This window comes from Phlebotomus papatasi, chromosome 1 (assembly GCF_024763615.1).
Source record: "Phlebotomus papatasi isolate M1 chromosome 1, Ppap_2.1, whole genome shotgun sequence".
Taxonomy (NCBI): domain Eukaryota; kingdom Metazoa; phylum Arthropoda; class Insecta; order Diptera; family Psychodidae; genus Phlebotomus; species Phlebotomus papatasi.
In genome coordinates this window covers 34,799,897-34,824,683 of record NC_077222.1, presented here as the reverse complement: position 1 = coordinate 34,824,683, position 24,787 = coordinate 34,799,897, and the positions used below count along the sequence as shown (strand labels likewise).

Sequence of the window (24,787 nt, the reverse complement as noted above, 5' to 3'; positions counted from 1 at the left end):
GTATTTCCTAAGGGATTTCTGTAAGAGTATGATAATGACGTGACAATTTTTCTTAATAAATTCAGGAGCTCTATCAAGCTCTTAGTACCTGATATTTATCTAATTTTCGATAATTTTTTGCGAATTTATCACATGAATTTTTTTAAATTGTGTCATATGACATTATTGTCATATTCATACAGAAACCCCCTACTGGACCTAAAAAATCCCCTAAACAGCCTAAACAGAACTAGAAGGACATGCAATTCGACTAGAAGGAAAAGGGAGTAAATGACTCATCAGCCTCAATGGCGTCTTTCAATCCCTCCCGTCTCTACCTTTTGAACAACTTAATGAGGTACTTAATTGATTTTTATATTTTACGATCAGTTTTTGATTTTTTCACTAAAAGTAAGTAAAATTTTGCAAGGAAAATTTTATTTTTCAAATTTTGTGGCAGTTAAAGAAAAGGATAACATTTGAATTTTTAACTGATTTTCATCATTAAATTTATCCTGATGAGTGTAGATTTCGATGCTCTGCCTTACCGATATCGATAAGTTTGGAGAGTTTGGATAATGATGATGATGACGCCACGTTTGACGTCCAAATGTAAACATAAAGAGTGATATCATGAAAGTTTCTCTCCATGCATTGGGTAAGAATTTCCCGGTTCTCGGTAAGAATTTCCCAGCCATTCACTCGTATCTGCTTCGTAGGACTTTTTCTTCTTCTCCTGACCCACTCAGCTGCTGATAATCATGCAAATATCCCTGAAAATTGGGTGGAGCCTCATGCTTGGGGATCCGTGCAGAAAGTGGGCGGAAAGCCACGTGAAATCCCACAGGAACCTGCGTTAATTGGTGGCAGTTGCCCAAGAGATGAGGCTCATCTATTTTACACAAAGCTGGTGAATTTCCTCTTCGACCGGTCGAAGTTGCGAGAGAATCCAGACGGAGACAAACTCACTAGAACTCTCCATTTACATCTAACACCTGACCTTCTGCAGAGGCTGAAGGAAGCTAAGACTGCCAGGGAGATTGATAGTGCAGTGTTTGAGGTGATTGAGATGTCCAGGGAGGGAAAGATTGAACAAGTGAAGGAGATTGTAATCTCTGTGGCGGATGTCATCACGTTCTATTTAAAAGAAATCCAAAATTCTGACACAGTGAGTTCTTCCAGAATTTTCAAATTCCCTTTTCCAAACTTTTTAATTCTTCCAGCTGTTATTCTTTGCTTTGATTGTGGTAACCCTTACCTTTGTTTGGTGTGTGAGCCGAAGATTTAAGAGGAACATCGTTCTGGTTTTCATCCTGACAATTGTCCTTATCAGTTACTTCCTGACTTATCTGGATTGCAATAAGCGCCTGGAGATCAAGAAACTCATGGAACTGAATGGACAGAACGAGAAGAATCCGTGCGAAGTGAATAAATCCTACTTTTATTTTTTCTCGTACAAGTTCTCTAAAGATGATTGTTTCGAGCATTTAATGTAAGTTTAATTATAATTATCTTCCTCTAAAACATGCATGAGCTTAGAGAATCCGCCATGATTTTTGTGTTACCTTGCGTGGGGAAATTTTTAAATTCGAACAAAATCAACGAATATTGAATATTGGAAAAACTTGATTTTCTATGTAAAAATACACAATTATCCCTATAAAATGAATTGTTTTCAAGAAAAAAACGTTTAAGGGAGTTCAGTTTTATAGATATATATATGATAAATGTATACTAATATCCGATTGAAAGTAGTGGAATTCCAAGAAGCACAAACTTGAGTGGCCCGCAAAATTAGAAGTGATTCGCAAAATGGGTCATATATGAATGAATTTGTAATTTTTTATTCATTTTAAATCGGTTTTGTGGATACCAGCCACTCCGATTAAAAGAATTAGCTTTTTGTTTATATTTCTAAATTTCCCAAAATTTCCTTGAAATTAACCCGGCTGACCAATACTTTGACAGTTCTTCTTAATCACTTATTAGTAGTACAGTAGAGTCCGTATAGAGTCTCTCAAATTCGAACGCCGTTTGGATTCAAAATTGTCAATTGTGAGGTTATGTTAGAAAGTTCGTATTCTAGATGAATGAAAATCATATTTATGTGCTTCTTCCTGAATGTTTACATACATTATTATCGTAGAACATGAAAAGGAAGTATGTTACTACTAAAACTTGCAAGAAAGTACGAGAATTTGATTCAAAGTACAATTTAATTTCACATAAATTCCGTTAGTTTTGAAAAAATCGTTCGAATTTGGGAAGTGAAAAATGTCAAAAATACCCCCCGAGCGTTCGAATTTAGGAGACTCTACTGTAGTACTCGTAGCATTCGATATTTTATTGAAAATAAAATTAAATTTTACTTTTTAAATTCAGAAATAAACCCCAAATTTCTATATTTACTCATATATTGTCATTTTTTAAACGAATAGAAGTGTTTTTATTTAAACTAAAATGTAAAACCTTTAAATCTAATCCATTGCTTTCTTGTGCCATATTGTCGCTTTGAATATGGATAGGAAATTGAGCGTGTATGACAGCCTACTGATGCCAAAGTTACACTAATACTATACAGGCAAGCGAACATTGCCGCCCGGAATATGCCCAAAGCGGAAGCATTATGCGTTCATCATCCGGATATGTTCATAATTAGAAAAATATTGTACTTAAGCATAATTTCGTGTGATTTTCTTATAATTCTTTTCGTGGTTTCCATCATTTGTATCAAGCGCAATTTTTCAAAAAAAAATATACATATATATATTTTCTGTCTTTTACAATTTCTTTTAAAAGTTTACTTGGAAGTTTTACTTTGGAAATTAACTTGTAAATATGCATTTTTAAAATCTACAAATAATACCACTATTTTTCAAACAACTTCTTAACTAAAAGCTAAATATTTGCTTTCCATACGAAGCTGCACAACCTCCCCCTACTTTTCTCATTAATTGACGATTTACTAAACAACTAAGGCCTCATTCTTGCAGAAAAATCTGTCCGGAAGTTGGCTATCAGGGAATATTTGGTGTATTTTGATTGCGTTATAAAACTACACAGTAAAAAATGTGTAAAATTTTACTACTATAATTGTGCAGAATTGACCATTTTAGTTGTTTAATTTAAAAATGTTTGAAAAATGCACAATATTTTGGTAATTTATTGTCTCGTGATTGAATATTACCACTATTATAGTTAAAAAAATTTCAACAACGTTGTAATGTTTGAAAACAAAATTTTAACACTATAATAGGGTCAAATCGGATAAATTAATTATTTAATTGCGATCTATGTAAAAATTCTCACTATTATAGTCATAAAAAATTTTCAACAATGTTTTGTGATTTAAAACTGTTGAAAAATTCTAAAAATTATCATTATTATATTTAGTATAATGATAGTTCTTCACATTATTATAGTGTGTAGCCTTGTGTATTTCAACCAAAGTTGTTGAATTTTTAAGCAAAAATTGTCTAAAAATTGTTGAATTTCCTTTTAAGACATATACTTCAGTCCAGATGCTTTTCATTGGGCAAAAGTCATATAGAACATTAAATATTTATATACATAATAAGTATATTGTGAAGATTCGAGCATCAGATATAATCATCTCGCATTAAGAGAGGGATCCCGAGTACAGAAAAAAAAACATTACAAATGTTTAAAAATGCAAAAAAAAAATTAAGATCTGCGAAATGAAATGAAAATTCAACTACGTGAAATTCAACAACTTTAAATTAACAATTTTAAATAAAACACATTTTCCAAATTTAACACTATAATAGTGGGTTGAAATATTACACACCATAATAGTGTCAATTTTTTGTGTACGAAAAATTTAATTAATTTGCAGCAAAAATCACTGAAAAATACTTGTAAATGAATCACAGAACCAATTTTTAACAATTTCGAAGCCCCAGTCTGATAAAATATTGGAGTTTATTGGACACTTCAAAGTTAGGTTATGTTTCGTTCTTTTTGATATTTTAACAATTTCTCGGACTGTTTTTACCAAGTTTTCATCACTATATATAATGGAAAACACTTGTTTTAACTAATTTGAATGTTATTTTTAGACAAAACACTTATGCAATTGGAGAAAAACTAAGAAAACTAAAGAATTGAAAAACTCGCACACTAATAATGTAAAACCGCATCAGCAGGCTGTAATACATGCTCAATTCGCTGTCCATATTCATAGCGGCAATGCTTTTGCATATATAATTACCATTTTTTTATTTTGCAAAAAATAAGACATTTTCCCTTAAATTATCCCTAGAATTCATTCTTGCAGGTTTTTTTTCTAATTAATTCGAAAATAACATTTCTCCTAAGATATTTAATTCGCATGGAAAAATTGTGAGGGAAATAATCCGAACATGTGTTTCCACTGATATGTAAAAATCCTTTGTTGACAATCGCTCTTAAGGTTCAGCCGGGTATTGGAGGGAAATTAATACAAAAAATTGACCATTAGGGTTGGCAATAAGTTGTCCCGCGTTTTTCTCAATTTGGCGCGTTTTCTTATCAGCTCATCCTTGCTCTAAAACAATCTCGCAATAGCTAATTTTTGTTCAACAGGAAAACTTATGGACCTCAGAGGAGTATTTGTGCTCCCACAGAAGTCTTTCTGCAATTCTTCAGCCATCTGGCCATGACACAATTCATCACACTCGTCCAGGAATCTAACACAGTTCTCAAGGATATTTTCATGAATTATTCTTGGACAGAACGATTACTCGCTCTGTCTTTTGTCGTTGGTCTTTGCTATGTTATCGTACTTCCCGTATTCACAACCATCCTTCAATACAGCTTGCCGACTGTCATTAGGAGTATCAATGAACATGGAGAAGGGGAAAATCCGAGACAGAATTCCCGAAATCCACCAGCAATTCAAGACTCTGATCATTTGGTACTTTCCGGGGAGAGTGTGCAGAGGCTCCTCACCATATTGACCCAGAATGCTTCTGTGACGGTAAGAGATGCTGAAAATGTTCTTCAGGCAGAAATTGGGAATCGTATTGAGGAACTTTCTGAACCTGAGAACACTCAAGAAGGCGCCAAAAAAGAAACATTGGCGGAAATTGAGCTAAAAACAGAAAAGTCAGATGATTGTGATGCCACCACATCATCATCTATATCTATCTAATATCTAATTTTACTCTTCAATGTGCACTTTGTAATTTATACACGAAATAATTTTCAATAAATTTTTACCTGTTACGAATGTTCCTTTTTTTCAAAAAATCGAAAATCTGCTATAAAAATCGGAATTCTCAATATTTCTGGGTGAAATTAACAAAGAATGTTAGAAATGGTTCTAATAATGGGCAGGTCCCAATATGTTAAACTCTATGATTGCTTGTCTGATTCAGTTATCCTTTCTCGTGGTGTAGGGCAGAGGTCTATTCTTTGCCGCTATTCTTTTTGTTATTCATTAATGATCTTCCCTCTCATATTCCGCATGTTCAGCATCACTTTTATGCTGATGATCTTTAGATTTATTGTTCTGGTGATCCTCGAGCTCCTGCTGCAGCTTTTGCTGTTATTAATAATAGATTGTGCATGGTAGATAACTGGGCTGTTTCTAATGGATTGGTTTTCACTCCCAAAAAGTCCCTTTTTCTTGTGCTTGGACATAGGCAAACTAAGCCGTCCCCTAACCCCGTTTTACTCTCTAGTAGCGAGTCTATCCCTGTATCAGATCATGCTCGGAATCTTGCTGTCATCTTTAATGACACTCTTGGCATGATCATGTCTCTGCAATCTGCCGTAAGGTTAATTTTTCTCTTTACGCAAGTAAAGAGCACTCTACGTAGAGTTGCATTTTACACACCAGAAGATATTCGCTTGCTCTTGGTCCTCTCCTTTTTATTTCTGTGATAGGGTAAATTAAGCTAATTCAAAACCTGCTCCAAAAGGAAATTTTTCTATATTCCAAATGGAAACGTCATTGTTTTCATGATAAATACAGTACTAAATTATTATATTTATATATTTTCTATACCACAGTTTCATTATTTAGTTAATTTTGCTCCAAACAAAGCGAAAATCCATTCATATATTCATAAATTTTAATTTGTTAATTTCTCAGAAAAATGGAAAGTGTACCTTTTCACCATCGAATTTTTCATCGATCCACCATGTTTTCCAATGAAAAACACAATGTGGTGACTTTTGTTTATTCGTTTTTTTTTAACATTTATGTCTACAGTAGAGTCTCGCTATAGGCCATCGCTCTATAGTCCACAATTTATCGACCGTTGATTGCAAATCACTGAGGTTATGTTTTTTAGTACGCGACATGCAATGTTGTCCTAATTATTTTAATATTTTTGGCAAACTTTATTAAGTAGTTGTGATAATAGTGATCCATAATGAAGAGAGCAAGGACAAGTACCACAATCGCAAAGAAAGTGGAAGCCATCGAGCAATTTCAATACTAAAAGTCGTTGATAAATTTAACAAATGACATGCACTATAGTGCGATACAAGTGTCAAATCTGAAACCAAATATGGACTATAACGAGACTCTACTGTATTTCTTTCTAATTTTACTTAAATTAAGTGCTAATCTTTATTGGTAACGGTACGTGAAGTTTTGAAATGAAATATTTACCTATTTCGTGAACAAAAACGATATTTCTGAAGTGTCTGCAAATGCTTCAATAGGAAACCCCAGAAATATGATTTTTTTGGAGAGAGTTTCTTATTGTTTTAGATGGGAAAGGAGAAAAGACCAGGAATAAGAACAAATTCTGCACTCAAGAGCAACTCAACAAGATTTTGGAAGCATTTCGTCGTGGTTTCACTTACACTGTTTGTCTCCAATTAGAAAATTTCCCTTGTCTCCATTTGAATTAATATGTTTCAAATAGAAGCATTTTACGCTCGTGTATTTTTCTTGTATTTAAGAAGTTTTCAAATTATATTTAAAGAATTTTCACTAAACAGTAACATTCTAGAAGAGTAAAAGAGCAAATTTATGTAATTCTCTTCAGAAAAAATTGAAGTTAATGTGTTGAATTTTCTGTCAAAGTTAAAGCGTCTGGAATTGGTTTTGAATTAGGACATTTACCCTAATCAGACGTAATTTTCTGTAGAAAAATCTGTAAAATTTGAAAATTCCGTAGAAATTTTTTATCAACAAAAAAAAAACTACTTAGCAGAGCTCTTAAGAGCTTAAATGAATAAACATCTAACCTAAAAACTTAAGGTTCTTAGAAATTAAAATATTTCTGGGCGATTTTAGTCAAATCCTGTAAGAAAAATAATCTCATTTTCGAATAGTAGAGAGAATTTCATGAGAAATTGAAGTTGAGAATTTTTGTTCGAGGTTATGTTGTGAACCTAACCCTAAATTATAGAAAAATCAAGCGAAAAGCCGAATAATGAGAAAAAGTGAGGTTATAGTCTTCCTGCTCCAATAGACCAAAACGATTTTTCTCGTTTCGTCGAAGTTTCGAATTCTGGAAACAATTCAATGGCTGAATGAAATGCTCCATCAGTTCTGTCATGATACTGTATATTTGTTCATTTCACACATTTTTCTGATTATTATTTTTTTTTATCCTACTTTGAAGCAACGATTCACCTCATCATTTTAATGCTTATTACAAAACATTTCTACGTCTTTAATACTAATAATTGATTTGAAAAAATGTTTTGAGATGAACTTTTTCTGACTTTAGTCATTTTAAGTATATATTTTATTCTTTTTTAATTGTGGTTCTTTTTTTCTCCATCTTCCTTTTATACAAATATTCTTTTGCATTTCGTGCGCGAAATTATACAAATATTTTCATTTTGTTTGTTTTTTTTTAGTTAATTATTCTACATTCTACTAACGTGTGATTTATTACTTAATAAGTCAAACTAAGTGGATTGAAAATTAAAAAAAAAAAATGGAAACCAATTTGTTTTTTGGCGACAGTCTTGCCGTGTGAAATTTTGCACAACTTTCACTGTGAAATTCCAATTGAAACAACTAGAATAGTTCCTTCTTTAGCTTCACATTTGCAGAAAACAAAGACATTTAACTTCTTTTTCTTCGCATAGTAAATTCTGCAAACAACCTCAAACACACAAAAAAAACTCGAGTAATGAAAGCGTGATAAAGTAAATCTTAATAAAGAGAAGTAACATTGTAAATATAGCGAATTAAAGTAAGAGAAAAAAAACGTTAAGAACACATTCTGTCTGTCTCCTCTAATCTTTAAAAAGGGGGTAAAAAGTCCTCATAGTATTTCGAGGGAAAAAAAGGGGCGATTTTTCTCTCTCTCTCGCACAAAGAGAAGAGGAATAAATAGATGAGAAATATTAAATATTAAGTTTTCTTTTGTTTTTTTTTTTTCTTTTTGAACGCATCTATGATCCTTCCCCCAATTACGTTTGAGGATTTGGAGGAAGGAAAACACAAAAAAAAAGTGGGAAAAGGTTTTTCAGAAAATCTGAAAGAAACAAAACTCCCGTTCTCAGTCACTCTCTCAGCAGGAACACCACTCAAAATGCCAGCCACGGATGATGCAAGAGGGACTCCTTGGAGCGATCACCATAGTCATACGTGAGCTCCTTCCCAGGCTCAATGTCCTCTTTGGCCAATAGCACTAAATGTGGTCTTCCCTTGTAGTCCACTATCTTTGTTATCAGATTCCCGTTGCGTGAGTGATTCACCAGGCGACCCATTTTGCCTGTCTCCTTCGTAGCATCGATACTGCAAAAAGGTCGTCGGAAGGATTGTATTGATTAGAAAAGAACAAGAAAAAATATAGCAACATAAGAAGAAATAAATAGTAATCCGCACAGTCCATGCTAAAGTCACTTAAGGTAAGAAGAGAACATATTATCGGTGCAGCTCGGATCGTCCGGTTTGTATAACGGATCGCCTCCCCATGGTGAAATTGGATTTTACAAAATATATTGCATTTGTCCACATTGTAAGTCCAAATGGGGCTCACCAAAATAATGTTAAAAACGTTAAAAACTTATAGAGGGAAATAGGACAATTGAAGGTACCATCCATTTCTCACTTCATAAGAATGAAACGTCCACCGCGACATATTCTCACTCACTGTAGACTAGAGCCCTGCATACCCGACCCGACCCGACCCGCGGGTACCCGCATGATTTTTTGCGGTTCGGGCGGGTTTTATTTTATTTTCTGCGGGTCGGACGGGTCATGGATACAACCCTTCAAATTTTCGGGTATTACTTAAACATTTATCCGACCCGATTTCTAAGACTTTTTGGAAATGGTTAAAATTGTGCTAAAAACACGCATAGATTAAGGATAAAACAGTTAAAAACAGTAAAAGAACGGAGAAAATTACGATTAAAAACATGCACAGTTCAAACAAAAAGCGGATAAAACTGCGCTTACGCCCAGCTTAGTCATACAACTGTTAAAATTGCGCCTAAAAACACGCACAACTCAACCATAAAACGGTTAAGTTTGCGCTTAAAAATACGCACAGTTCAATCATAAAACTACTAAGATGGCCATTAAAAATACGCACAGCACAATCACAAAACGGTAAATGCGCATAAAATCACGCACAGCTCAGTCATAAAATGGTAAATACGCTTAATATCACGCACAGCACAATCATAAAACGGTAAATGCGCTTAAAATTACGCACAGTTTAATTTTGAAACGGTAAATGCGTTTAAAATCACGCACAGCTCAATCTTAAAATGGTAAATCCGCTTAAAAACACGCACAGCTCAATCATAAAACGGTAAATGCGCTTAATATCACGCACAGCACAATCATAAAACGGTAAATGCGCTTAAAATTACGCACAGTTTAATTTTAAAACGGTAAATGCGTTTAAAATCACGCACAGCTCAATCTTAAAATGGTAAATCCGCTTAAAAACACGCACAGCTCAATCATAAAACGGCAAATGCGCTTAAAATCGCGCACAGCTTAATCATAAAATGGTAAATGCGTTTAAAATCACGCACAACTCAATTACAAAACGGTAAATGCGCTTAAAATCACGCACAGCTCAATCTTAAGACGGTAAATGCGTTTAAAATCACGCACAGCTCAATCGTAAAACGGTAAAAGCGCTTAAAATCACGCACAACTCAAATACAAAACGGTAAATGCGCTTAAAATCACGCAGAGCTCAATCTTAAGACGGTAAATGAGTTTAAAATCACGCATAGCTCAATCGTAAAACGGTGAAGATTGCGCTTTTTTAAGCGCATTCGTAAACGTTTTATGATTGAGATGTTTTTGACATGTTTTGTTGGCATGTTTTCGACATGTCAATGAGAGTGAGTGAGATCTAGATCTAATCATTTCGCTCATTCTCCCGGGGAAATTTTAAAAACATGTTTACAAACAAAAGTTATTGTGTATTGGTCAGAAATCAATTTAAACAAATCTGTAAAAAAAAACTACAATTCTTAAACATTAGTGATAGAGTTCCACTTTTGAGTTCATTGGTTTAGTGAAAATGTAGTTTATGTTAAAAGAAAATAAAAGTAAAAGCTGTCTTTTCATGGAATGTAGCATTCAATATTACTGATTAACACTTTTTTAATTTTTTTAATTCTTTAATAACACTTTTTAATTTATCCAAACAAAATTCAGAGGGTTCTTACGAGAAACTTGAACACTTAATTTAAGACCAAGTATATTGTCTCAAAAATATCAAAATTTCCTTTGAAATAAAATAATTATAGAAGAACCTTTATACGTTCCCGAGATATGCAATTTTAATTTTTGTCATAAATCGCAATTAAGAAACGAATTTCGGGACTTCATCTACGGCATTGCTTATTTCGGGTTAGATTCTCTTCGATATCTTACTTTTTTTTTTTAAATAATATCAAATTCAAAAACATTTGAAAAAAATAAGTTTAGGAATTTCCAAGTATTCCTCACTATTTTTTTCGATTTGCGGCTTTCATAAGTCTATTGGTATCGTTTCCAAACTTTCAACCCTACCGAGAATCATGAAATTCCAAATAAGTTGTCTTGTCCACTTTTTATTATTATTCGAAGTTAAGCGGGTAGCTGAGACAGCTTATGTAATTGATCTAAATTTTCATTAGTATTCCAATTATATACTCTCTTTCGGGTCAAAGAAAATCGATTTGGTTCTAAAAAGGAGGTTTCATTAATAAATAAATAAAAAGTCTGCAACCGAAAACACAGAGGAACATAAAATGCCAATATGAATTTTCAAATACTTTTATAAAATATTCTTCTGTAAAATTTTTAAATTTACGCTGTCTTAACGTCGATTTTAACCTCTGGAATGTATTGAAAGTTAAGTTTCATATAAAATTTATATAAAATGTCAGACTGCTTCCTTGAAATTTAAGCAATAATCCGCGCATAAAACATCAAATTTTGAATCATGTTTTTCTTCAATTTTTCATATATATTTTTTTAAAATTATTACCCGACAAAATACAAATATTAATTTAAGGATAATAAGGAATAAAAATATAAATTACTGAATTAATAATTAAAATATTGGTTTAATGATTGAGTTTATTATTTGTTATCAAATAATAACAATCAATCAGAGTGTTAATTTTAGAATCACAAAAATTGTAAACAATTTTGATATTACCGAAATTTAATTTAATAGCAAACTCAGCATATTTTATCATTCCTGGAAGAATTTTCTATCAATGAACAATTTTAGATATACTTGGCTCTTCAATTTGGCGGTTTTATGATTTAAAAATAAACGGTCATTCATACAATTGTCGCGAATAAAAATGTTCGGAGCACCAGGAGCTTTCGGAACGAAAAATGGTAATTCCTCAATAATTACCAAAAAAAAGGTCATAGCCGAGACACGAAGTGTAAAAAATGGTTATCGCTCAGTTGTCGCTGTCTCGGCTATTTACACTTAGCCTAGTTCTGTGGGCGCTCATATATTGTTATTATTATTTTGTTACAATTATTTTAGTTGAAAAGAACATCGTTTTTTTTCCAAAACAGTAAGTTCCAAATATAAAAAAAAACAACGACATCAAAATGTTGCACTTTTGCATGGAATGTGCGCTGTAAAATCAAGTAAATAATAAATAAACTCACCAGTACTGAACATTTTTGTGTTTGAAGTAATACATATAGCAGCCAGCATTTTGATCCTCTGCATAAATCTGTTCCCTCTTGCCAGCTTCCCCATTCGAGATCAAATCCCCAATATACTCCACCACAAAGTCTCCCTTGGCAAATGCCTGAGTGGCTACCACTCCCCTTCCCTTCTCCTTGAACAACTTCACCGCCAGCCCCCGTTGCCGTCCCTCAGCAATGGCCTGTTCGATGGCCCGCTGTTCCTCCTTCTGCACCTCCTTCTTGGTCTTCCGCGCACTCCGGCGTACTTTGTAGAACTCCTTGATGGACTTCTGGGCAGTGCCATTGAGCAGTTTTTTGGTGGTGCCATTCTTGGCCCTGGCACCAGCCACCGGGGCCGTATGAACTCCATTGTCCCTTATTGGCACCTCCTCAACATCCGGATTCTCTGAATTCTGTGCAAGTTCAGAGTCTATCCGGGTCTTGAGGATGCACATATCCTCACTGGCCTCTCCGGCATTCTCCACATCATTCACATTCTCAGCATCACTTTTCTTGGGCGACGGACAGACAATTCGATGCGGTGTTGTGGGTTTCTTGTGACGCAGCCTGGCTCCGGCGGGAGTGGCATCGAGACCACGATCAGTTACAACTCCACTGTCGCAGGAATTGCTATCTGAACATGCCAAAACTGGCGAAACAGGCTTCAGTACATCAACACAATTTCCATTTTCTTTGACCTTTCCGGATGTTGTTGTTGTTGTTACTGCTGCAGCAAAGGACACAAAACCATTTGTAGTGAGACTGGAAAAATCCGTCTTCACCTCCAGACTCTTCTTAATGACAATGGACGATGCCTGATTTGGTGATTTGTCTACATTGAGCTTCAGCACAGGTTTCTGCAGAAAAATATTCGAAGATTCCTCCTCCTCATTGGACGATCTATCCGGAAATGAGTCACATGTATCATCATCCACCAATTCAATAGTTTCCACCTTTTGTTGTGCCTGCACTGGGAAGTACCTCGTGATCTCGATACTCTTCATATTCCTCTTTGACGAAGGCCTCAGAACCATTTGTGTTTTGAATTTTGTCTCAATACCAGGCATCTTTTCACTACTACCATTCTCATGAATACTCAACGGATCGAGCTTATAGTCCTTCCTCTTGGGACTCGCACAGTATTCTTCCAGCAAATTTCGCGATGTGGCACTGCTACTTCCTGTCGGAGCAGCCGGACGTGCTCGTCTTCCTGCCAAAAGACGCCCCCCCAAAAAAGAGAGACAAATTAAATTTCCATCCCATTACCATCAAAATTATATTTTCCAACATTTTTTTTTCTTCAATTGACACAATTCCGTCCTTGGCATATTTCCTCTTTCATCTCACTCGCCCATTAATTACATACTACATAGAGCAGTGACGAATCGAGGGAGCGGCGTCATGCATGCGACGGTAATCCCGGGCGTCAAAATTAAAGACAACCAGTTGTTTCTTTTAACCCTTTAACTCTTTCGCGTCTTTAGGGTAATGTCATGACTCGGGGAAAAAGTTTTTTTTGGGTATTTACATTAATTGAAATCTATCTGTTCGTGCACGACATCATAATAGAAGGATGTAAGATTCTTGGCTCATTTTCTCAAGACTCCAGTTAGATTTCAATTAATGTAAATAGCCAAAAAGAAACTTTTTTCCCCGGGTCATATATGACCCTAAAGACGCGAAAGAGTTAAGGATGACTGGGTCACCCGTGACCCATAGAGAAAATAATTTTTCCTGACTACCTGAAGTTATTTCTTTCTAATGTTTGTACCTGATCACAAAGTAGAAAGATGTAGAAATCTAGGATATTTTTTACAAATCTACAGCTATTTGCTATATAAAAAGTATTTAAGCTCAAAAATGACGAATTTTCAAATTTTCATGTTGGTGCTTGAATTTTAATATTTTTAATATTTCCAATTTTTTTTTAAAGCATAAACCTCTTGGGACTAGAAATTGTAATAACTATACATAATATTTCTCAACAAGGTAAAAATTATAGTTTATTGGTATTTTCACGAAAGCTTCATAATTTTCATGGGTCATATATGACCCAATTGTCCCTAAAGGTAAAAAAACACCGAATTTGTTTTTAGTGGATTTTCGAAGATTTGAGGTTAGACTGTTTCATGTTTTTGTTTATGTGTGCGCAAAATAGTTATTTATTCGTGTAATATTGTGTGATATATCAATTAGCTGAGATTTCCCAGTGCAATACTGACTGAAGAAGGTAATATTTTGATTATTTATAAGATACTTCTGCGTATGTTGTAAATTCATAACTATTTACTCTTGTACATGACTTCAAAAATGGAAAAAAAAATTTCATGATGAATGAACCCGAAATCATCCACATATTATGCCCGGAAGATAGCGATGATGCCGACAATCTTGTCCTGAACGAAAGCGACATAATATATTTGGAACAAGATGTGGATGAAGTGAACTTTGAAGTCTTGATCGAAAACGCATCAACTCCGGAAGAACTCCCGGATTCACAGCAATGTGCAACTGTACGTCTTAAATTCACAGAGACAAACAACATTGCACCTACCCATTACCATCAAACATGTTTCGAAGAAAACTGAGGTGCACATGGTGCTATCAGAAAAAAGGATTATAAGACCAGTATTTGTGAGGCATGCGACATTTATCTCTTTGTTACCAGTACTCGCAATTGTTTCGATGAATATCATAAAAATTAAAAATGAAGTAAATAATACATTTTTTTAATAAAAATTATTGTTTTTGTGTATCAGTCTTCAAAATTCTTTGAGACCAAAAATTGAATGAGATTTTTTAAAATGATTTTTTGATCGTTTTAATTTTTACTCGTACTCTAAATATTTTTTTTATTATTACAAATATATCCAAGTTATTTATCTTTCAAAAATAACAGAGCAAACGAGTAAACTAGTCGTCTGGAAAATTTTGTGCTTTTTTACCTTTAAGGACGATTGGGTCATATATGACCCATAGTTTTCCAGGCTATGAATTCTGAGATGCGTGAGTTTTTCACGTGAGAAACTCACGATTTTTAGATCGTTTCTAGTAAGCGTTTGGTGAAGCTTTCACAAAAGTGTCACTTGATACACTTACAGCATCTGAAAATTCACATGAACGTTTTTACAAAGGTTGACAAAATGCTTACTAAAGGTGATCTCAGAGCTGTGAATTTCTCACGTGAAAAACTCACCATCTCAGAATTCATACCCAGGACTCCTATTGATGGAAAAATTTCTTTTTAACCATAAATCTCTTATTTAGGCTAAAATATCGAGGGAAACTTGATTTCGTTGAATTTCGCTCAGCGGAAAGCTTCTCGTCCTTAAAGGGTTAAGCTTACACTCATCAAAATCGGTCACATAGAACCGGAGATATGATTTTTTGAATTTCGTGAATTTTGACCCCTCATATCTCCGGTTCTATTATAACCACAGCGCACTTACGCCACTTTTTGGAAATTTCCTAGACTAGATTACAACACTCTAAAATTTGATTAACTTGCACAATGCCGTTTTTGAGAAAAATGAGTTTGAATTTTGACGCTATCGCAGCGCCATCTGTGGTGACTTTTTGAACTTCCATCTGAAAGTGCTCATCGAGACGAACCGAAAACCCAAAATTTAGCTCAAAATGTTAATTAGAACCGGAGATAGAGGCCGGTCAATGTTCGAACTTTGACCCCTTATAGCTCGGGTCAGGGGTTATTGATCGACTTAAGGTTTTTTTTGTTTGATAGGTATAATCAACGGCTACAATCGCTACAATATACTAAAATTTCAGCCCGATTGCATAAGGAATTTTTGAGTTATTTAACTTTTAAGATTTAAAAATTTTCTTTTTAATAATAGCGCCCCTAGCGGTGGTTTTATGAACTTGCGATGTTAGAAGGGGAAGTAGCATTTCATGAGAGCTTTCCAAAACGCCCTCTTTTTTAAATTCTGACAATTAGAATCGGAGTTATGGCCATTTTAAGAATTTTATTTTGGACCCTTATTGCTCGGGTCAAGGGGGTCGCGGGACCTTAAGTTTGGTATTGATGGAAAGCTCTAAGGCCCAGCTATAACATACTAAAATTTGAGTCCGCTGAATGCCATAGGGGCGGAGCTATTGAGAAAACAAAAAAAGGGGGGTATTCAAAATGACGGAAGGAGGGGTGGACGGTGGGGGGTCAATGCACCATGTTACAATTTTCATACGATATATAACCTTTGCCAAAAACCGCAAGTCGATATCTTTTTTAGTTTAGGAGCTATTAAGCTCCAAAGAGCGGTCGGCCGGCCGGGAACGTAACTTAGCCCCCCATATATTCGTGATCAGGAAGTGGCGAAACACATTTTGGCAAAGTTTGGGGCCGATCGGAGGACATGAAATTCTGTTAGGATTATAGTAGGTGAGATTGTTAAGAATCTCACCTAATATTTCATTATAATTAAATACTATTTTAGAATAGAAGAAACAAACTAAAATTACACTGGTTTTCTATTATTATTTATAAATTTTCGAACATCAAAGGTATGCCGAAATCAATTTTATGGATTTTTCTTTAAAAAAGTCTTACCCAGAATATAAAAATGAATTAACAAATACGGATAGACTACAGAATATTTCAAAGAACTTTTCTAAAGTAAAAAAAAAGGAATAGATATTGTGGTGGTACCAAGGATTTATAATCGAGTTTTTTAAACATGCTAAACTTTAACGTTAAATTTCTCATAAGGTAGAAAATTGATCGTGTAAGAAAATTTATCAAAAAATGTTTCAAAAACTTCAAATAATATAAATTTAAAAAAAAAACTCCAAAAGTTTGTCACATGTTTTTAAAATTATACAATTTTGGGAGCATCACACAAACCCTAAGCTCGGGCACCAAACTACCTAGAACCATCTCTGACATAGAGACAATTTGTACCATGACTTTCCGTACTCTCCCATCCACATAAAAAAAACACAAAACATCGGCGAAGCACAAGAGTGCCCAGAATTGGATGCAATTTCCTCACAACACCAACTCATGCATCATTCCTCAACTCTCTCGCCCAATACTGGTCATTAAGACGTCGAAATTTGTACAATGGCTGTGTGATATTTCACGAGATGCTAATCTTGAGAATTTTCCGCACAAAAATTCAGTGGAAAGAAACAAATACTGAGAGCACTGAGGTTTTATAAAGTTAATAAAAGTGAAGCTGAATAAAATATAGAAACACATTTTGAGAATTCAGGGGACCCCCTCTGTGTACCTAGTAAATAGAGGTATAGATGGAAAAATTGGAGCATATCCGAAGATAAAATAACTCTTTGTGATATCCAATAAGTGAGTAATAAAATGTTTTGCATTTTGGAGTATTTAAATTAGAATTGAATGATCATTTTTTTTAAATATTCGTACATCGTGTTCGTTAATAATTTTGAGTAAATTTCATTGTAAAAACACAAAATAAATCCATGTTATTTATCTTGATTAGGAAAATGAAGAACTTTGACGTCATAAAGTCAATTTAAAGTGCTCCTTAGAACATTATTCCAAGTAAGACATTATGAATAATCATTGGGAAATTTATTATAGTAACATGAAAAATTTATTAACTCAGATCGCTTATCTTGCAAAAGAACAATTGAAAAAGAAGGAATTGTGTTGTAACTCTAAAGCTGTTGAGCAGAACATAAATCACAAAATTAGATGTAGGGTAAGTGTGCCAAATTCCGGCCAGCTTGCAATTTCTGCCACCTTTTTTGTTCCTCGAATTTCTATGAATTTTTTGTTTTTACATACTCTAGAGATTATACAATGCAAAAGAATAACCAAAAATGTAGCTTCGACAAACAAGATGATGTAAAAAAGACTTTGGAAGAATCCCGTAAGGGCAAGGAACTATGAGAATGAAGGTGGCCGAAATAGGGCACAAAAGCTATGTCTATATTTTTATTCATTTTAAAATGTATTAAGAATGATTTTAGAGTAAATAAAGACGGTAAACTCTTTACAAGGTTCCAAGAAACACTCTTACAAAAGAAAGAATAAAAAAAATCAATTTGTATTTTAAATATTACCTTTCAAACTTGGGACTTTGACGCTTGCATGCAACTATGACGAAATTTGGCACACTTACCCTAGGTATCTTTAGGGTAAATGTGCCAAATTTCGGCATAGTTGTATGCAAGCGTCAAAGTCCCAAGTTTGAAATGTAATATTTAAAATACAAATTGATTTTTTATTCTTTCTTTTGTAAGAGTGTTTCTTGGAACCTTGTAAAGAGTTTACCGTCTTGATTTACTCTACAATCATTCTTAATACATTTTAAAATTAATAAAAATATAGACATAGCTTCGGTGCCTTATTTCGGCCACCTTCATTCTCACAGTTCCTTGCCCTTACGGGATTCTTCCAAAGTCTTTTTCACATCATTTCGTTTGTCGAAGCTACATTTTTGGTTATTCTTTTGCATTGTTTAATCTCTAGAGTATGTAAAAACTAAAAATTCATGGAAATTCGAGGAACAAAAAAGGTGTCCGAAATTGAAAGCTGGCCGGAATTTGGCACACTTACCCTATATTCTTAAACTCAATTGTATCTATTCTACTTGAAAACCACTGGAAAAATGCAAGAACCACAAAACACCAAAAAGTTTAAAGAACCAAAAAAAATTTCTCTTTTTTTTGGATAAAAGTTCTTGTGCATTTTCTGTGGTCTCCCACATTGTACCTAGTTCATAAAACTTATCAAAAAAGAAAAAACCACAAACATCCGATAAGGAAGAATCACGTAGAGTATTTTTCTGCGAATCAACTCAACCACTTCAGGGAATTATGTGCGCATGAATCACTCTCACCATCTCATCCAAGCATCAAAACACATTATGCTTTTATTAAATTCCACACTTTTTTGCGTGGAATAAATCTCGCATAAGAAAAAAAACACAACGATTACGCTACTACTGAATTGTAGTGGATCATCTGAAATATTGTCAGGTGGATGTTCATGCCACCTGCTATCTGCCACTTCTGGAGCAGCCTCTGCCTGAGAACTTTTTGGCCGAACACATGAGGATCATACATTATTTTGTCGATTGCTATCGCTTTAAAATGTTTTCTCTATTTTTAGAGAGTAAGATGGGTATTAGCTGAAATTGTCATGGTTCTTACGAAGTGATTGATCCATCGAGAAGAGTTCTCCCTTGAAAATGTCAATTTGCTCAGTCAATTGGGCGGAAAATGGAAGTTTTGTCGGTGATCGTCGCGGGAGATCAACGTGGGAGAATCTTTGTTTGTTGTGTGGCAAACTTCGGAAGAAATCCCACAAAGTTGCCTGTCTCTCTAATGTCGTAATACAAGACACAAAATGGATTTTCCCTCCTGAGAATCACGAAGGCATGAAAAACGCGCCATTTGACTGAGATACTTTTTTTTTATTTGTTGGATTGTTTCACAGATATTGTAATTTAGAAAATTCTTCTAAATTAATTTACTTATATTTGATTATTATTGATCTACCACGAAATATTATGCAATAAAGCATCCAATTGTTTAAAATTGATATCATTAACCATGTTGGCTTATTATGCCTACAGACCACAATTACTAAACATAATTTTAGAGCTAAGATATTCGTAAAATTAAATTCAAATTTGTTTTTATGTTTAAATCGTTTTAATGTTGAATAATTCCTTAATAGAAAAGATGAAAACATCAGATTGTCCTAAAGAAATTAGTTAAATAGGGCTTTAATATTAAGAAACCTGAGTTCATTAATCGAAAAATATTCGTAAAATACCTAATACCTGCCCCATGGTAAAAATAGAAACACGCTTCCGATCCAACACTTTCTTTAGGTCAGGAAAATTTTAAGTAATCAAAATTCACATCACTTACTTTCCCGTATGTTTTATAAAGGAAAGTGAATTTTGATTTCATTAAATTTTCCTAAATCTAAAAGGTATGCTGCAGCAACCCCCCGGCAAGCTGCTGCAGGCATTACGATAAAAAGTTTTATAGGAAATTACATAAATATGGCTCCTTTTAGATCAGGAAAAATTTATGTAATTAAAATTCACATTCTTTTCTCTTTGAAACGTTTTCCATAATGTCCATCTCTCCTTTTCCCACTTTAAATTTATATTGAACTAAATTGAATTTTCCGTGATGTTCAAAAGAAGAAGAAGAAGAAGGGTACGAAAGAGCGGGATAGACTTATGTACACCTTTTGAGAAAGAAAGGGATACTAATTTCAATTTCATGATTGGTGGCTGTAATATTCAAATTTAAGATGTCAATTAATTGAGATAGTTTTTCAAAACCCAAGATTTTTTTCTCAAACTTCTGTTCAAGAGGAACATGCACGTTCATACAAAATAATCTTCAAATTAGGATTTTTTACCCTTTTTGAGGGATAAAATTGGGTTTTTATACTCGTATACGAATAATTCAACACAAAACTGATGGATTGATTGATTGATTTCTACAACATTCTACTTTAAGATTACGTACAAACATTAGAAAAAATAACTTTAAATAAGTCAGAGAAAATTATTTTCTCGATGGGTCGCGAATGACCCAGTCGTCCTTAAATGGTTAACTAATATACCAATTTTAGTTTTGGTTAAATCGAGTCATTTCGATTATATTTCAAGAATATTTAAATTGGGTAAATTTCTATGAAGGAATTTATTCCTTCCCTAGAGGCATTTATTTGCCGGACCTGTGAGATTATGAAATTTATTTTATGATCTTGATTAAACTCTCTCGAGATATCCCCTGGGGTAGCCTACACAAGGGGACATTACTTGAAGCCGGTGGCTCGAAAGAGTCGTTAATAGAGACCTTGAAAATAGCAGAGAGTCAGTTCTAATAGAGAACGAATTCTCCGGAACTCCCAAGAATATTCTTATCAGAGCAAGGGAATAGTCTAACAGGATTCAGACTAGTTTCTTCCTCTTTTTTCGGCTCTTTAACTGAATCTGGTTCATTAGCGGTCCTAGGACCGAAAAGGTGTAAATAGAATTTTGAATATATTTTTCAATTTTATTCATCAGGAAATTAAAAAGTATTAGTATTATACTACACAGCTATGGTTTCATATCCGAAATACTATGTAATGCACACAAAAACGTCAATTTTTACCCTAAAAATGCTTCGAAATTACTATATAATTCTTTATTAGCGTCCATTTTGGACCTTATAACATACATTGCCAACATTAATACATATTTTTTGCTGCCTCCAATCTTCTCATATAATCTGCACCTCTTCCATCCTCGTTCAGAATTTCTCCTCTATCTTCCCTCCCTTTTACATCCCTGCAGCACCCTACTAATACATGTCTTAAATCGTGTAACCGTGTATTACAAAAAGGACTCTAATGCCTTTCGAAATTACTATTAGTAAGTTTAATGTCAAAACCGTCAAAACTCTGGGAGCATAGAAGAAGTATTCACACCACGGCAAGGTGCTCCTTCCTGGGCGGTCTACAATGGACTTAGCACGTTCTTTAAAGCCCAAAATAGACTCAGGCTGATCTTCAAAAATATTTAGCCTGTAAAATTCGGCTGTGAAAACTTATTCCGAACTATCATACATTGAGAGGGCTTAGAATCATCAATTAGAGGTCATTTGCATAATCCCCTTACCTAATCCCTTAATGCTGCATTTTCCAGGTTAAACAGCCAGTCAGAATTTATTTCAGCACTAAGGAGACTGAAGCGGTCTTCAGACTAGAGGTTTAGCAATTCTGAGCTGAGAGGTTGAGCAATTCTATTGCTGGGAGCCTTATAAGTTATTATCTTTAAAAACCCAATCGTAAGTTAAATTTTTCGAAAAATTTTAATTGATAAGAAATTAAAGCAGCTAAGCCATTTGGCTAAGTCCTAGATCTGAAGCACGTATAATGGCTCAAGCGCAACTAAAGCATAAGCCGAGAACCGGCTTAACGTTATTATAAGCAAAATAATGTTTAGACTACATTCCCATCGGTTTCCCATTAGGCCGTCTATCGGCTTTAAGCCTTAAGTCTGTTTAAGTCTAGACGTCTAGAGCATAAGAGCACTAAAAGAGGACTAAGTCAAAAACCAATAATTTTTACGTAATTCTAGTGTAGGTTTTAAGGAATATATTTTTTAATTAAGTTTTTAGGGAGTTGATCATGGTCTAATTGATTTGTTCAAAATTTCAAGTTTGATCCTATCGTAGGATTTTTTTTTCTAAAAATTTCACCTGTTAAGAAATTAGGGGAATTTATTCATGTGAATAAAGATTATGTCTGAAGACCGTTTCGAATCCCAGAATGTGTCAAATATAACTCTTTCCGGACCACAACATATCCAGCGAACGAATTTCAGAAAAATTCACTTTACATGGTAAAAACTTTTGGACACTGACCAAAATATTGGAACAAGTTTTCCTTGGAACAAATTTTTTTTGGAATCAATTTGTACCTAGAGAAGATATTTGTTTGTTCCAAAAAGTCTTCTTTACAGTTTCGTTACAAAATACAGTTACAATTTTGTTAGAGCTTTCTTTTGAAACTGTTTTGATACAGTGGATACAGTCTACAAATTTGAGTTGATTTCGTTTTATACAAATTTGTTCCCGAAATTTGGAACAGAATTTGTTGCACTCGGTTGTTTTTTCCCACTGTCAGAAACAAATTGGTACATTTTCTTTATAACAGCATCATTCCTACATTTGTAACATATTTGTTCCAAAAATTTTCGATGTCCATGGACGAGGTAATTTTTGGAACGAAATTGTTACTCATATAGGGAATCTTTTTGTTCCCATTGTCGGGAACAAATCCGTGTAAGTGATTTCGTCTTACAGTTAAGGCCTATACTTCAGTCGAGATGGATTTCGATGGCGAAAGTTCAAAAGGAACATCAAATAAGAATCTACTTAAAAGTGTTTTATACAGACGCGTGCATGACGAAATCATATGCGAGTACTGGCAGCAAGAGGGGAAGGGAATCTCGAATTAAAAAAGTGAAACCATGTAGCACGAAAGTTACCACAGATTTGACGTCCTCTTCACTTCGGTGACGGGTGAATGAGTGTGAGATGAGGGATACGCTTTTATACTATACGAGCTATTTATTGGAACAAATTCGTTTCTAATATTGGGTATCTATTTGTTCCTCCTAGAAGATACAAATTTGTTCCAAAAATTATGGTGTCCGTGGACGAGCTACAATTTGGAACAAATTCGTTACTAATATTGGGAACAAGATTATGCCAAAAATTATGGTGTCCGTGGACGAGCTAATTTTTGGAACAAATATGTGCCGAAATTTTTTACCGTGACGATATTTCTTTTTTTTTTTAATCATTCATTGAGAAATTAGGGAGATAAAGTTATAGGTCTAAAGACCGTTTCAAATCCCAGAATGTGTCAAAGATAAAGCGCAATTTTGAATAATCCCAGGTTGCTGACATTAGTAGAATCCCATGTCACATAAGATAAACTACATTAATAACTTCTTGTTTTTTTTCTTCAGGATGGAATTTTTTTTTTAGAGGTTTTACGTTCAAAAATGCTGGTTGGTTTGCTTGAGAATCATCATCAGACTAAGCCTAATTTTGAAACCTTCGTGTTCCTCCTTCAACATCGATTTCTGTGATTTTTTTTTGTTCCATGAATCAATGATGCCAAGGGATTTTCCAGAATCCCAAAACAATTAGCATCATGGGAATTTCTGCAGAGGGCCCAGGAGAAGAGGCTGTTGCGTGGGCACTTTTGCCGGAGATAGTTTGCGGAAGTGCGGAAGCAAAGGGCGTTAGCGCTGAAGAGAGAGAGGAAAAGTGGAAGAGAGTACCAAAGTGCTTGGGGACGGGCAATAACCTCCAAATTGCCGACTCTGCAAGCGCATTCACACAATTTTCCTCCTCTTGTGCGCTCCAACCGAAAAGGCACAAGCACAAAGAACTACGATCGCGGTTTCTTGCCGAGCGTGAGCGAGAGAGCGCAAAGTGCAATTGAAATAGTGCAAAGTAGGTGAATTCTTTGGGCATCGCCAAGATGGATTGAGAGATTTCTTTTCATAGTGACGCTCCTCCAGAGCCATATTTTTCCCCCCTATGAATCCCAAAAATAAACTAGGAAATTAAGAAAAAAAATCCTTACCTCGAACCATATCCTCTGGCTTTGGCCGGTTATCGAGTGTTTGGGTTGTTTGTCTATTGGCGGTTTCCGTGGGATTCTCTTGACTTCTTCTCTTCTAATGTGCCTCCATTTGATATCGGTGGTTTGTGGGCTGGCGAAGAAGCACAATGTTGCGCTTGGTGGTAAACGAAAAATGGACACACACGTTTTTTCTGCTTCTCCTCACGCACTTCACCACAAGTCACGCACGTCAATCTGCACAGGAAGGTGTCAGGTGTGATTTGGTGGAAGAATCAGGGTGTGGAGACAGATAAAATCACGGAAAAAGTCACAAATAAACACAAGCTATCGCACACGATCTTTTTCAAAGACCACAAAGATGGCGGCGCAAAGCGATGACAACCCTCTATCCATCTCTATCCAAGCATTATTTTTGCGAAATTCTACACACAATAGCTCAATGCAATTTACCCGGAAATACACACAATCGTTCCCAAAGAATACCAAAAGCCGTAAATTTACAACTTCCAACCACGGAAAATGCCTATTTTGTGAACTTTTCCAGAAATGCCGCCAAGTTTGCTGTCAGAGAGCGTCTTGGATAAAAATCAGCTGACACT

At 34.6% G+C, this 24,787-nt stretch overlaps 2 protein-coding genes across 2 annotated transcripts; one reads left to right on the top strand and one right to left on the bottom strand.

Annotated features, from left to right (window-relative positions):
• Nucleotides 1-575: 575 nt before the first annotated feature.
• Nucleotides 576-5,209, top strand: LOC129798932 (uncharacterized). The gene is made up of 4 exons (XM_055842442.1): nucleotides 576-637; nucleotides 699-1,147; nucleotides 1,203-1,471; nucleotides 4,564-5,209. The coding sequence occupies exons 1-4, from the start codon at nucleotides 613-615 to the stop codon at nucleotides 5,129-5,131; spliced, it is 1,311 nt and encodes a 436-aa protein (XP_055698417.1). The 5' UTR covers nucleotides 576-612; the 3' UTR covers nucleotides 5,132-5,209.
• Nucleotides 5,210-7,764: 2,555 nt separating this feature from the next.
• Nucleotides 7,765-24,783, bottom strand: LOC129798929 (histone-lysine N-methyltransferase PR-Set7). The gene is made up of 3 exons (XM_055842439.1): nucleotides 24,189-24,783; nucleotides 12,050-13,283; nucleotides 7,765-8,695 (listed from the first exon to the last, which is right to left on the bottom strand). Exons 1-3 carry the CDS (start codon nucleotides 24,196-24,198, stop codon nucleotides 8,485-8,487), a joined length of 1,455 nt encoding a protein of 484 aa, XP_055698414.1. The 5' UTR covers nucleotides 24,199-24,783; the 3' UTR covers nucleotides 7,765-8,484.
• Nucleotides 24,784-24,787: the final 4 nt, after the last annotated feature.